The sequence below is a fragment of the Diaphorina citri genome, unplaced genomic scaffold, assembly GCF_000475195.1.
Source record: "Diaphorina citri unplaced genomic scaffold, Diaci psyllid genome assembly version 1.1 scaffold2109, whole genome shotgun sequence".
In the NCBI taxonomy this organism is placed as follows: Eukaryota; Metazoa; Arthropoda; class Insecta; order Hemiptera; family Psyllidae; genus Diaphorina; species Diaphorina citri.
Window position 1 is genome coordinate 38,848 of NW_007379534.1, and position 14,736 is coordinate 53,583.

General features: G+C 40.9%; 1 protein-coding gene across 1 annotated transcript in view; it reads left to right on the forward strand.

Annotated features, from left to right (window-relative positions):
• Window positions 1-360: 360 nt before the first annotated feature.
• Window positions 361-14,736, forward strand: part of LOC113471140 — a gene marked incomplete at its 3' end in the record, with an annotated part of 41,800 nt that continues 27,424 nt past the window's right edge. Inside the window, exons 1-2 of the mRNA XM_026830065.1 lie at window positions 361-591; window positions 11,127-11,269. Of these exons, the coding sequence (XP_026685866.1) occupies window positions 361-591; window positions 11,127-11,269 (374 nt within the window). The remainder of the gene's footprint in view (window positions 592-11,126; window positions 11,270-14,736) is intronic.

A 14,736-nucleotide genomic window follows, 5' to 3' on the forward strand; every position in this document is an offset into this window, starting at 1 on the left:
GCTATTTCTCTCTCTCTAATTCTCTATCCTCTCTTATTCTCTTTCTATCTCTCTCTCTTTCTCTCTCTCTCTCTCTCTCTTTCTCTCTTTATCCTCTCTCTCATTCTCTTTCTATCTCCCTCTCCCTCTTTCCTCTCTCCCTCTCTCGTTATTTCTCTCCTCCCTCTTTCTCCCTTTCTCTTTATCTCTCTCTCCCTCTTTCTCTTTCTCTCTCTCTCTCTCTCTCTCCCTCTCTCCCTCTTTCTCTTTCCTCTTTCTCCCTCACTGTTTTACTCTTTCTTTCTTTTCCCCTCTCTTAGTAATGCGACAGAATTTGTGTAGGCACACCTTAAGGGCTTTCGGATTTTCTTACTTTACATCATGTACAATACGCGATTATGCTTCTACTACGAGCATTTGACGCGGATTTTGACCACAAGGAGCGTGTTTGTCGCCGCGCTGTGTTTACTGATGGTGTGCGGCGGCTTTTGTGAGGCGGCACAGCGGACTCAGCCGATTTTTATGAACGAGTTTGCCGTGCGGCTCTCGTCCGGAGATGCGGCTGACGCGGACCGCATTGCGGCCAAACACGGATTCGTCAATGTTGGACAGGTAAGTAAGTTTTTTTTTCTTTCTCTCATTAGAATAAGTTTTATTTACTTTCCTTATCCTATAGGAAGGATAAGGAAAGTTAATGTAATCGGGTCAAAATTTGATTGGTCAGTTTTTTTTATATTTTTTTTTTTCTCTTTTAATCCCTCTTTTTCTTGACAGAACTGCCTAAATAAGCAAATTTGACTTTTTATTAGAATAAGTTCTGTAATTAATAAAAACTTTATTCAAAGATGCCAACAGAACAGACTAGAGACAGAAAAGAGAAGAAGACGAAAGGGAGAGAGGTTGAAGGGAAGTAAAAGACATGAGAAAAGGAGAAAAAGAGAAAAAACTAAGAGAAGGGAAGATTTCTACTGCGAACACGGGTTGACGAATTCTCGCGATTTGTGTTCACGAGTTGTACGTTCTACACGAAAATGTATGGCACACTAGCGCTGTGGGTTTGAAAATTTCCATGTCACGGTTTCTAGACTGTGGAATGCACTCCCTGTCTCTGCCAGAAACTCCACTACATTTGGTAGCTTCAAAACAATGGCAGTGGAATATACAGGGTGGTTCGTGATTTGCGAACCACGCTTATATCTCAGAAACGGCTGGGAATTAAGGAATGAAATAAACGGCATCATGTTTAAAATTTTTGCACTCAATTTTGCACATGAAAAAATAATCAACAACGTGGCTGCCGCATTTTGTGAATTTGGACCGATCGCAGATCGTACGAAAAGTTAAAAGTGGATTCATGATACGAAATATTTTTCTATCGACCATATTACCATGTCTGTCTTTGAAAATGGTCTTTTTCTTTATTTCTATAAAGAAATAGTGTGCAGAAAAAAATCAGTTCCCTCCCTGTGGTCGAATTTCGACGGATTTCGGAAAAAAGGTTCATTTTTTTGACCGCCCTGGACAGTTTAGTCTCATGGTGTGGGGCTAATGCTAATGGCATGGTGCTCAATGTGGACAAGTGCCAGGTAATCACCTTCCACCGTAAGAAATCGCCTCTCTTTTATGACTATGTAATCCAGGAAATAGTTAGTATTTTTTAGTTGAAATTCCAATTTATACAAGGATTTAAGTGTACGAGTTTGCCGATTTGAATTCCCCTGAGTTTCTGTACAGAAAACCAAGTGTTTTGAATGCTTTGTTAACTAATGAATAAATGAATTATAGTGAGAGTTAAATTTTAGGTCACAGTCAAAAATGACTCCCAAATCTTTTACTTGATTTATCCTATTGAGACTGGTGTTATGGATTCAAATCGGCAAATACACTTAAATCCTTGTATAAATTGGAATTTCAACTAAAAAATACTATTTCCCGGACTTATCAAACCACCGTCGTATTGCTGATATTGAAAAAGTTCCAAAGCCAATCCATTCCGACATTTTTGCACGGAAGTATATTTTATATTTACAGACAGAATACGTCGTAAACTTCCTTAAATGAGTCAAATTGTCAATAAGATTGATATTGAAAAAGTTCCAAAGCCAATCCGTTCCGACATTTTTGCACGGAAGTATATTTTATATTTACAGACAGAATACGTCGTAAACTTCCTTAAATGAGTCAAATTGTCAATAAGAAGAGAAAAAAGAAAATAGAGTGGGGATAGAAGGGGAGAAGAATAGTAAAGTATGGAGAGGAGAGGGAGAAAAGGAGAGAAGAGAAGGGAGAAAAAGACAAGAGAAAGGGATTAAAAGATAGGAGACAGGGAGAGAATGGCAGATAAACATTGACTAAACAGACGGGAACAAAACTTCTTTCCTTCTTTTTTTCTTCTTTCTTAACGCAAGTTATAAAACTCGGAATAAAAGAGTCGTAAAAATAGGAAAGCAATCCCATACCTTCTTATCCTTTCTCTCCCTCCTTTTTCCTTCTCTCCCTCTTTCCCTGTCCTTTTTCCAATCTATAGGAAAGCAATCCCATACCTTCTTATCCTTTCTCTCCCTCCTTTTTCCTTCTCTCCCTCTTTCCCTGTCCTTTTTCTCATCTCCTACTTTCTTACCCTCCTCTCTCTCTCTTTCTTTCTCACTATCTTCTTCTTTTTCTCTTCCTCCCTTTTTTTCTCTTCCTCTTTCCCTCCCTCTTTATCCCTCATCTTGAATCCCGTCTCTCCCACCCTCTCCTCTTCTCTCTTCCTCCTCCCTTCTCTGTCTTCCCCTCCCACCTTTCTTACCCTCCAACACTCTTGCCATTCTACTTATCTCTCTCCTCTTTCTCCCTCCTTCTGTCTCTCCCTCCTCTTGTTCCCTTATTCTTCTCCCCACCACTGTCTTTTCCCCCTCCCTACCCCTCCTGAGGGAGAGAGAGCCCCCTCATAGTATTGTCTGTCTTCTACCCTTGTGTTGGTAATCATGTGGTAAGACTTGGGAGGGAGAGACAGAGAGGGGGAGGAGAGGAGAGAAAGAACGAAGGGGGGGAGGGAGAGAGAAACTTTTCCGTTTCGCATATAAGAAGAAACTTTCTTCCCCCTCTCTCCTCCTTCCCCTCCCTTCTTCTTCCAGGGGAGGAGGGGAAGTAAGATCTCAACACAGCCGTTATCTCTGTTTTTAATCCAAAACATAAGTACGAATGTATAGTGGGGAGGGGAGGGAGAGGAGGAGGGGCCTCTTCACATCTAACGCAGTATTTACAAATACTTATAGGAACACGATGAGATATATGAAGAAACTAAATAAACCCTACTATTATTATAATATCAATAGCCACCAGCAAGCGACCCCGTATTAGCGGGAAATGTTGAAGGAAAAGAAGAAGAGTAAAGTTGTGTCCACACATAGTCGACGCCGTCAACTGACGAGGTGAAGAGGTACATCTATGATGTCGAGGCAGTGTAAGGTTTCAGTAGACGTCAATCGACGAGGTCGACTATGTGTGGACGAATATCAGCAGCCTATTCAACTCGGGAAGTTACTTTAGGGCAGTGTTTCTTAATTGGTGTTCCGCGGAACCTAGGGGTTCCGCGAGCTGACGGCAAGGGTTCCGCGAGATATTTTGGAAAAATTTCCCTATGGATTACTAACTACCTATCTATCTATCTATCGAGCTATTTATATCTATCTATCAAGAACTGATAGGATTAGAGTGGGCTCCGGCTGTCTGTCTGAAGGGTAAAGATGTATAAAGAGTGGTTGAATGAGTGTGTGATGTGAGTGAGTTAGTTATTTATAAAATGGAACAACTCTTTTGGCTAAAAGAACTACTCCTTTCGATCTTTTCGCAAAACTACTCTGTCAGTGAGAATCCTAGAAAATGTGTTAAGCAGCGCTTAGACTGATCATACACTTCCAACACTTCAGACATTTCCGACAAATTTTGTATTTTGCTTCCTATGTTAAGTAATGGTAGTCCGCACACAGAGATCTAATTGTTCGTTTTTGCTGACAGTATAAAGAAGCTGAACTGGGAAAATATTGTAATACCTATTTACGGATTTACCAACTTTTTTGGTGTATTGGTTAGCGCGGTTATCGGTTATTTGAGGTAATATTTGGGATTTTTCCATTTACTTGCTAAGTGCCTACGTTTACTGTCTTTTCTTTTCTCAATTTCGATAGATGTGTCCTCCCATTTAGGTACTAGGATAGACTTTTCTAATCAGACTGAAAGGGAGGAGGAGCCAGCCTAGTTAGCTTAGTTGGTAGTGCGTCTGCCTTGTAAGCGCTAGGCCGCGGGTTCGATTCCCGCCCGGGGCGGATTTTATCCTGATGGGATAATGTTCGTTCTCGGAAACGGCTGGCTTTCTCCTATCCTGTCTTCCTTCTCTCTTCGATTTCGGGACGATTCGGGTCGGGACCATAGCAGTCACAGTTCCCTCTGTCAAACCTCTAAAAAAAAGGGAGGGAGGAGGGCTTGCATTTTGCAATTTGTTTCCCTTCAAGCTTTCTCTTCTGTCCTAATTCTTTTGTTCAATTCATAAAGATTCGGACCATAAGAGGAGACAGATTGCTTCCCTATGGATTACTATCTAACTGTTTATCTAAGCTATTTATATCTATCTATCAAGAACTGATAGGATTAGAGTGGGCTCCGGCTGTCTGTCTGAAGGGTAAAGATGTATAAAGACAGTGTTTCTTAATTAGTTTGGCCCACGGAACCCTTTTCAAAAGGTGAACATCTTTGCGGAACCCTGAACTTTCAAGATTGCACCCCGCCTACAGGACATTCGGAAGAAAAAAATCGTGTCGTGTGTAGTGGGAACACTCTGATTTAAATTACATTGCCTACAGGACATTCGGAAAAAAATCGGATGAAACTCACGAGAAGTGTGAACGGACCTTAACAATCTGCAATCATCATAGCTAGGTAAATTTAAAGCCCATGTATAGGAGTAGGTAATGGGTACAATTTGGTACATAAGGTCTGTTTTTCATTCCGACGTGGGTGCGATGCGAACCCGACGCGTGTTTTTCATTCCACTTCCCCTACTTTAGCGTCAACGCGAGTGTGTGATGTGAGTGAGTTAGTTATTTATAAAATGGAACAACTCTTGGCTAAAAGAACTACTCCTTTCAATCTTTTCGCAAAACTACACTGTCAGTGAGTTAAATCCTAGAAAATGTGTTACTCACTCTTCAACTGAATTTTAGTCAGTAAATAGTACAGAAAATTGCATGGAGAGATCCCTGCCACTTGCCAGGGGCCAGCCCTTTTTTTTTTGGGTCAACCCACTTTAAAAATGCCCCCCCAATTATCCCTCTAGTTTGAGAATATCTTCTCGAAAGGCCTTGTGTAATCCAGCCAGAAGGATTGAATAATATCAGATCCGACCCCTACTCCGGGGAGAGTCCGGGGTATTCTCTTGACGTACTTACTTCGAAATAGTCTAATTCAGTGTTTCTTAATTAGTTTGGCCCGCGGAACCCTTTTCAAAAGGTGAACATCTTTGCGGAACCCTGAACTTCCAAGATTGCACCCCCCACCCCTTATTATAAAAATACAACAGCCTAGTTGGCTGAAAGGTTAGTACGTCTGCCTTTCAATCGCTAGGTCGCGGGTTCGATCCCCGCTCCCTTATTCATTGTTCGAAAGGGGCGCCGTCAAAAAAGTTTGGGAACTCCCTAATACTAGAATGTGTTGGCAGTTGGCATACTGTCCACTGTTCTCTTGGGAGTTTAATTTATGCAGTCCAAATCAAACTTGTTGTGACCAGATCGACTGAGAGTAGTTTTTAATGGGTGATATTTTTCGGTGGACATAAATATATATGGAATATATTATGATGGGTATCTGTATAAATATGTGATATACATTATATGGTTCAGAAATATTCTTGTCTAGAGTTAGGTACATATTGGATTGTCAGAGATATGTATACGGGGTGAACCAAAAGTTTCAGCTTAACTCCGTACACGAAAGGCCCACTCCAAGGCCTAGTAGGTGTAGGGGCAAACAGACCTAAAGGACGGGTTAAGTTTCTACGAACCAAAAGTTTGGAGGAACTAAGGTCCAAATATTTCACCAAGAAATTTTCAGGCCAAGAAAAGGTCCTTGATGCAAAAGGGGTGGGTTACGACTATACTTGATTTTGATTGAAGATACAAAGCTGATACAAAGTCCGCCCCAGGCGGGTGTCGAACCCGCGACCTAGCGCTTACAAGGCAGACGCACTACCAACCAAGTCTACCCTGTAGAGAAATATTCTTGTCTAGAGATAGGTACATAGTGGATTGGCAGAGATATGTATACTGGGTGAACCAAAAGTTTCAGCTTAACTCCGTACACAAGGCCCACTCCAAGGCCTAGTAGGTGTAGGGGCAAACAGACCTAAAGGACGGGTTAAGTTTCTACGAACCAAATGTTTGGATGAACTAAGGTCCAAGTATTTCACCCAGAAATTTTCAGGCCAAGAAAAGGTCCTTGATGCATAAGGGGTGGGTTACGATTATACTTAACTTTGATTCAAGATACAAAGTCCGCCCCAGGCGGGAGTCGAACCAGCGACCTAGCGCCTACAAGGCAGACGCACTACCAACCAAGTCCACCCTGTAGACTAGACTGTAGGTATGACTGACGGGCCCCCGGGGAGATGGTCGCAAATTTTCCCGGAAGGGGGAGGGGATGGTTGCGGATTTCTACCCCACCCTGTATATCATGTATTGGTAACTTACCTATCTCATGTGACTGACGTAACACTTTCTCTTTCCGGCCACTGTTAGACCCGGTCGTATATGTGTACTTACTGTTCTGCGCTCCGGTGGTTTCTGTAGTATACTCAATTACTCATCCATTTATTATTCCAATAGAGGCAGTCAGTGGGTTTAGAGATAAGCACGCTCTCAAACAACAACACTGAGGCAGGTGGCGTAGTGGTCAAGACGACGCGCCTGGTAAACGGGACGATGCGACGGGTTCAATTCAGACCGAATACCTTGAAATTCAAAGCACCTATGCGCGGTTTCAATCCCAGCTGAATATAAAATAAAAGCATGTAGATAATGGAGATATTGTAATTTAGTTTAGGAGCAGTTTTAGTTCCTCGCCTAATACACTACGCTAAACATTATGATTTTATTAGTTTAGGAGCAATTTTAGTTCCTCGCCTAATACACTACGCGTTAAAAATGAAAAAATCCTTAAGGGTGTCGATGACTGGGTGTTTTACCTTATGCTTAACATAATTAAAATTCCGCATGTAGTTGTTTTCAAGATCTCGTCTTTGGTTTTCTAGTCGGCTTTGACTCTTGTGTATTTTCCATTTAAATATTGTTGATGGTGAAAAAGTTCGGAAGATCGGAAGTCAACCTGTCATTCTGTTCCGATTTTTTCGCCCGCGAGTGTAAGACATATTATAACGACCGTAACGACCTAACGAAAATCATAAGGAAAAAAGAGCAATACGAAATTGTGTTTTTTTTTTGCTGTGGAAAGCAAAAAAGATTTTGTACTCCAAGAGGGGAAGAAGGCGAAGAGGGAAAAGGAGGAGGAGAAGAAAAACGAGGAGAGGGAGGAGGAGGAGAGATAGAGAAGGGAGAGGAGGATAAGGAGAAGAGGGATAAGGAGGAGGGGGGAGAAGAAAAGTGAGGAGAGGGGGAAAAGGAGGAGGAAGTCCCTCGTCAGTTGTCCCGTGGGACAGCCACCGTTCAACCCCGTTCCGTTTTAAATCCCCCACTCTTTGCCCATTATTTTGTATCGGGGAAAAAAAAGTGAAAATAATTTTCATTTCCCCCCCGCTCGAGGGGGAAATGAAAATCATTCCCTATCCCTAGTCCCAACTCCCAAGTTGGTCTCGGGAAAAAAAATCGTACCCTCTGTCGGGAATTTCCCTCTAATTTGATTTTTCGTACGCAGGCGGTGCGGTGTGTTGAGCGTATGGTGTTATGGTACAGGGATTTTACGCTTGTTCCTATGTTTGTAATACAGGAGTTGTGGGTTCCAGATTTTCCCGTCTGTGGCTACCTTTATCCCAAGTCGGCCACAAAAAATCGCCCAGACTGACCTGCCACCACCCCCATTTTTTTCCCGAGTCACATAATTTTTATGTATCTCTATTATTTGATTTCTGTACAGACAGGGTTGTTTGTAGGTACTATAAGATTATCGTCCACAAGTCGGTGGAATGCGAGAGTTACTTAAGGGTTGTTGGATTTTCTTTGGTCTTCCCGAGGTGGGTTGAAAAAAATTCTATCTGTTTTAAATTTTGGTAAGAATTTTTTCTTACCTATTATTACTGGATACAATTTTTTGTGATGGGTTGTGGGCTACCTTGACATTAATTTTATTACTTACCACTAAGTAAACCCACTTGAACCAACAAAACTTGAACTTTGGACCGCAAACCACAAGCTACTTACTTATACTTGTTACTAAACTTGAAGAAAAAAAAAAAGAGTAAAGAGTAATTGATGATAGAGTCATAAAAAAGAACTACTCTTCACAGTAGACTAGTCAGATCAGTAAAAAGGTTCTTCAAATTAAATTGATTTCAAGGGTTTAAACTTTTCATTTAAACCTAGATCGACAAATGGAATCCTAAAACATGTAGGTCACTCTTCAACTCCCTTTAGGTGTTGCAGGTGGGTAGGATTTGACTCACTGACTGAGTAGTCCAAAAAAGAGTAGTTCTTTTTATATAACTCACTCACTCATTCTGTGAACCTTATACTTACTTACTTATCCCGTTATACAGGCAATGAAGGTCCAAAACCTGCTCGGTGAGCCTTCTCGACCTTGGCCTATCTTCTGCTGTCTGTGTCCATTCTTCTTCTTGCTGGGACTTTATGTATAGGTACTTGTGAACCAGTCCATCCTAGTTAGCTTGCTGGGTAGCGCGTCTGCCTTGTAAGCGCTAGGCCGCAGGCTCGATTTCTGCCCGGGGCGGATTTTATCCTGACCGGATAATATTCGTTCTCGGAACGGCTGGCTTTCTCCTATTCCATCTCTCTTCGATTTCGGCACGATAAAAAATTCTTGATAATTTCTGTACATGTGGACCTAGCTTAATGTATTCCAGCCCATGTCCATGCTGATATGTAGCAGCAGGTCTTGTATTTAGCATAATCCGGTCAGCCAGGATTATGCCATGTCCATCTCAGTTGACCCTATGTCCATATTGTCCAGTGGGTAGGACATTATACATTTCTAATCCCTGAATGTATAAGTAATAGGGGGAAATGGAAAAGAGGAGGAGGATGAGAATAGTCTTTTCCTTTTTAGCCCGTCCTTCCTTACGATAGTAATAACAAAAGGTATAGTGGACGGGCTATTGTATTCGCTTCGGTGTCTCTGTCTGTGCCCATGCCCATAGAAAGACTTATCCAAACCTGGTCGACCTATATATCAAATTAAAGGTCTTTTTACCAGGAACACGAAAGTGGTAGTGCAAATTACGTCAGATTTCACGTCAAAATGCGCAGAAACGCTTGCGCACAAACAAACGGAGCGGGAGTCATGAATTATGACGTCATAGCTTACGGGAGCGTATACCGTGACGTCAAACTTCACGATTTACCGGTATTTTTTAAATCGATTTATCTCGGTATCTAGAAGTCGTAGAAGAAAAAGAAAAATTCCGTTGGTCCTCATTTTTCCTGCTCTATGACTTCGAAATATCACCCAAGTAAGCGCAACTGATCTATTAGTGGTTTGGAATAGTTCCGAAAGTGGTTCCGAACTACAGAGGGGAAAAGGAGGAAGACTAGAAGAAGGATGAGGAGGAAGAAAAGGAGTAGAAGGAAATGGAGGAAGAAAAGGAGGAGGAGAAAGAGGAGAAGGTAGAGAAACTGCGAATTGCTTAAAATCGAAGGACGTTTAAAGTGTTTGATGTTCAAAGCACTTTGCCCTAAATTCTGTTTATATCCTTTTTTTTCAGACATCATCGTATTACTTAATTCAATTATCCAACTGTACCATTCCTGCTCCGTCCTCACACTCAATCAATTCTTTCGAGTTTTAAAATTGAAAAATTAATTACATTTTCTCCTCCTTCAAATTTACGCAAGTGATGGATTTTTCCGTCTACTTACACTACAGTCTTGGTGGTGTAGTGGTCAAGACACTCGCCTGGTAATCAGGAGAATGTGGGTTCAATCCCAGCCGAGGTATGTAATTTTATCCCCAACTTTGTTTGAGAATTTGACCACAATAATGGGAGTAGCCTACTGCTGGGTTCAAAGCTTCAAAGGAGCAGCTTGATTAATTTTTTCCCAGCCTTGGGGAATCCTGGGGATAGACATAATGGGGGAAGATTATGTTTACATCATTATGAAAAACAATACAAATAAACCGAAAATGATTGCCTCTTTAATAATGTACACCAAATACCTCTTGGTAGTTAAAAACCTCTCATTTTAACCCCTTTCAATCCTACATATACATATTGTGGGGCGTGCATTTTTTTTTTTTTTTTTTTTTTGGTCGGGAGGGAACCCCTTCAAAAAAAAGTTTGGGGGAGTTTTTTTTTTGGGTTTTTTTTTTTTTTTTTTTTTTTTTTTTTTTTTTTTTTTTCGGGTCAGATTAGCAAAAACTGTGCAGAATTGTTTGAAATGAACAACTTTCGTAGCTGAAACGAATAATAATCCTACTTTTAATGAGTTTAAAATATTATTTAGTACTTTATTACTATTACCTTATGGTCTTTTCAAATCGAGCTTTTCTCCGAAATTTACCCATCATTCCCCCCGTCGAATTCAAAGGGAACTTTATCAGGGAAAATCTTGTAAAGCGATCTGTTTTTCCTTTCACCTATTGATTTTAATTTGTTTTACCAAGTGTTGTGTACACCCTTATAAGTTCTAACTTTTTAATACAATTAAAAATTCCAAATTCCTTATGGCCAAATATAAAGATTTGATCAAATTGTGTACCTAATAATAATAATGGCCTAAGGAACTTTAATTGTGTTAAGCATAAATGCTTGTCACAAATGTCGTTCCCCGCTTAATGCACTACGCTAAATTTTTTGACTTGACTTGGACTCGAACCACCAACCTCCAGATCCGAAGTCCACCACGCTGACCACTGAACCACTGAGGTTGGTTTTACATATTGATGGATTGGTATTGGTATTGATTGTGTTTGGTTTCTGATTTCAGATTGGGAGTCTACCCGGGTACTACTTGTTCAGGCACAACCATGTTCACAGGAGATCCACCACTATGAGCGAGACACACCATTCACTTCTATCTTCAGAACCACAGGTAAATTTATTTATATTTTTTGCGATGGGGTGCAGCAGGTGAGTGAGAGAGAACGGTAAAAAAGGAAGAAGATGTTGGAGGAGAAAGAAGAAGATTAGATTGAACAAGGAGGAGGAGGAGAAGAAGGAAAAAGAGAACAAGCAGAAGGATGAAGAGAATAATAAAGGAAGAGGAGGAGAACAAGAAGAAGGAAGAGGAATAGAGGAGTAAAACAAGAGAAAAGAAAGGTGAAGAGAATAATAAAGGAAGAGGAGGAGAACAAGAAGAAGGAAGAGGAATAGAGGAGTAAAACAAGAGAAAAGAAAGGAAGGAAGGAGGGCGAGGAAGAGTATAAGGAGAGGAAAGAACAAGGAGGAGAAGATGGAGAAGGAATAAAGTGTCTTTCTAACAGTGAAATATAGGTATTCTTCAGCCAATATACAAGCCACGTCTTTGCTATTATTTCACTATCAATGTTCCGTATTATACCTACCGTGTGTCCCATAAGTCCCAGGCTACTATTTTATTCTGGCACTGTACAAATGTGTAATATTTTATATCTACAGTATGTCCCGTAACTTGTCAACCATGTTACCATCCTCAAGTACCTATGACCCATAAGTCTTCAACCGTCCTTAACACTTCTTAATATTGAAGCTCCTAGACTTCTGAGTAGCCCAGTGACCTGGTGATATAACTGTTATCAACTTTTGGTTATTTTTCATTTATCCTTTATATATTATTAATTATTATTCTTTTTCCAAATTCAAATGTGTAATATTTTATATCTACAGTATGTTCCATAAGTTGTCAACCATGTTACCATCCTCAAGTATGATCCATAAGTCTTCAACCATCCTTTACACTTCTTAATATTGATTCCAGACTTCTTAGTAGCTCAGTGACCTGGTGATATAACCGTTGTCATCATCTTTTGGTTAATTTTCATTTATCCTTATATACCTATTATCATTCTTTTCCTTCGTCTTTCCCCTTTACAGACGGGGTCAGCCTTTTTCGTCCTTTCCACCGGCCGAAAGCCGAATTATCCTTGTTATTATCATTTTTATTCTAGAATGGCTTAGAAATTCTTAAACACACTGTACCATTTGTACATGCCTTCGTTTAGTTACCTAGACTTGATACATAGGGCATTTCAAGTACACGAAATAAACACGAAAGCCGAATTATCCTTGTTATTATCATTTTTATTCTAGAATGGCTTAGAAATTCTTAAACACACTGTACCATTTGTACATGCCTTAGTTTAGTTACCTAGACTTGATACATAGGGCATTTACTTGTAATACGAATTCAATTGTATTACATTGCTTCAAGTACACGAAATAAACACTTGGACTTTTTTCTTGAGAGAGGGTAGGTACTCTAGAATTTGTTGAACACATTGTAACATTTGTACATGCCTCAGTTACCTAGACTTGATACATAGGGCATTTACTTGTAATACAAATTCAATTGTATTACATTGCTTCCAGTACACGAAAGAAATATGTGCAAGAAAATGATATCGGAAAAATGCAGACTTAGCTTTTCGTTCTTTAAATCCTCTTTCTTCCCCTTTCCCTCTATTTTTCTCTTTGTTTCCCTCCCACTCTCTTTTTTCCCCTCTCCCTTCCTCTTTCTGATGTTTCTCTTTTCCTCCTTTATCCCTCTCTTTTTTATCCCTCTTTTTCTCTTTCTTTCTCCCTATCTCTCCCCCTCCCTTTCTCTTTGTCTAGCTCCAAGAGAACGAAAGAGAGGGGAGGGAAGAGAAAGTAAAATAAAGGGATCCAAAAATATAGGGGAAAGAGATCGAAAGAGGAGTGGAGGTGTTAGAATGGACAGGAAAGAAATAGAAAGGAAGGGCTGGAGAGAGATAGAGAGAGAGAGATAGAGAGAGAGAGATAGAGAGAGAGAGATAGAGAGAGAGAGAGAAAGAGAAAGTAAAATAAAGGGATCCAAAAATATAGGGGAAAGAGATCGAAAGAGGAGTGGAGGTGTTAGAATGGACAGGAAAGAAATAAAGAGAAAGGAAGGGCTGGAGAGAGAGAGAGAGAGAGAGAGGGAGAGAGAGAGAGAGTGGAGGTGTTAGAATGGACAAAGAAACAGAGGAAAGAGGTACAGAGGTATAGGAAAGAGAAAAGAGAGAGAGAGAGAGAGAGAGAGAGAGAGAGAGAGAGAGAGAGAGAGAGAGAGAGAGAGAGAGAGAGAGAGTGAGTGGAGTTGTTAGAATGGACAAAGAAACAGAGGAAAGAGGTACAGAGGTATAGGAAAGAGAAAGAGAAATAAAGAGATCCAACAGGATAGGGGAGAGAGAGTGATAGCAAGAGAAGTGGAGGGTGGAGGTGTTAGAATGGACAGGAAAGAAATGCGGAGGTGTTGGGTTTATGTTTGCTCTTTCATTGCGAAGTAGTGTATTACATGGACCGGAAGTGTACCCTATTATTTAGGGACACTATTTATTGCTTCCGGATATGTCATCCCCATTCCCATCCCCTGTGTGTGAACTCCGTCCCCCATCCCCGTTCTTCAAGAGAAGTGGAGGGTGGAGGTGTTAGAATGGACAGGAAAGAAATGCGGAGGTGTTGGGTTTATGTTTGCTCTTTCATTGCGAAGTACCTAGTGTATTACATGGACCGGAAGTGTACCCTATTATTTAGGGACACTATTTATTGCTTCCGGATATGTCATCCCCCATTCCCATCCCCTGTGTGAACTCCGTCCCCCATCCCCGTTCTGATACCCATCCTAGTCCCCATTTCCTCATCCCCATACACCCATACAGGGTCGTTTATAGGGGGTCCATCCGGTTCGATTTGCCCCGGACTCTTCAAAGGGGCCTGGAGTCGGCTGCTTTTTTTATATAAAAAGGGCCCCTTTTTTAGTTAATACCAGGGCCCATTGACGGTGTGAACGGCCCTGCATCCCGCTCTCCTAGTCCCCATATATCCTCCCCCCTAACTGAGTGTCTACAATAATTTACTATGTTCTCCCTTCTCTAATATTTCTCTATTTGTTTCTTTCTCTCTCTCTCCCTCCCTCCCTATTTGTTTCTTTCTCTTTCCTTTCTCCATCCCCTTTTGTTTCTGTCTTTCTCTATCTCTCTCCCTTCCTCCATTTGTTTCTCTCTTTGTTTCTCCTCCTCCCTCTTTTCATACATTTTTCAAAATCTAAACTTTTCCTTTCCTCTCTTTCTCTCTATTTGTTTTCCTTCTATTCTCTCTCTCTCTCTCTCTCTCTCTCTCGCGCTCTCTCTCTCTCGCGCTCTCTCTCTCTCGCTCTCTCTCTCTCGCTCTCTCTCTCGCTCTCTCTCTCGCTCTCTCTCTCTGTATTTGTTTTTCCGTATCTCTTATGTGAATACATGGTTTCTCTCTTTGTTTTCCTTCATACGTAGTTTCCCCTTTTGTAATGTATCCTGTTTTTCTCCTCCTTTTTCTTCTTCTCCACCTGTTCCTTATTCTCCTATTCCCCCTCTTGTTCCTTCTTCTTCTTCTTCTTCTTCCTTTTGTTTCTCTCTCACTCTCTC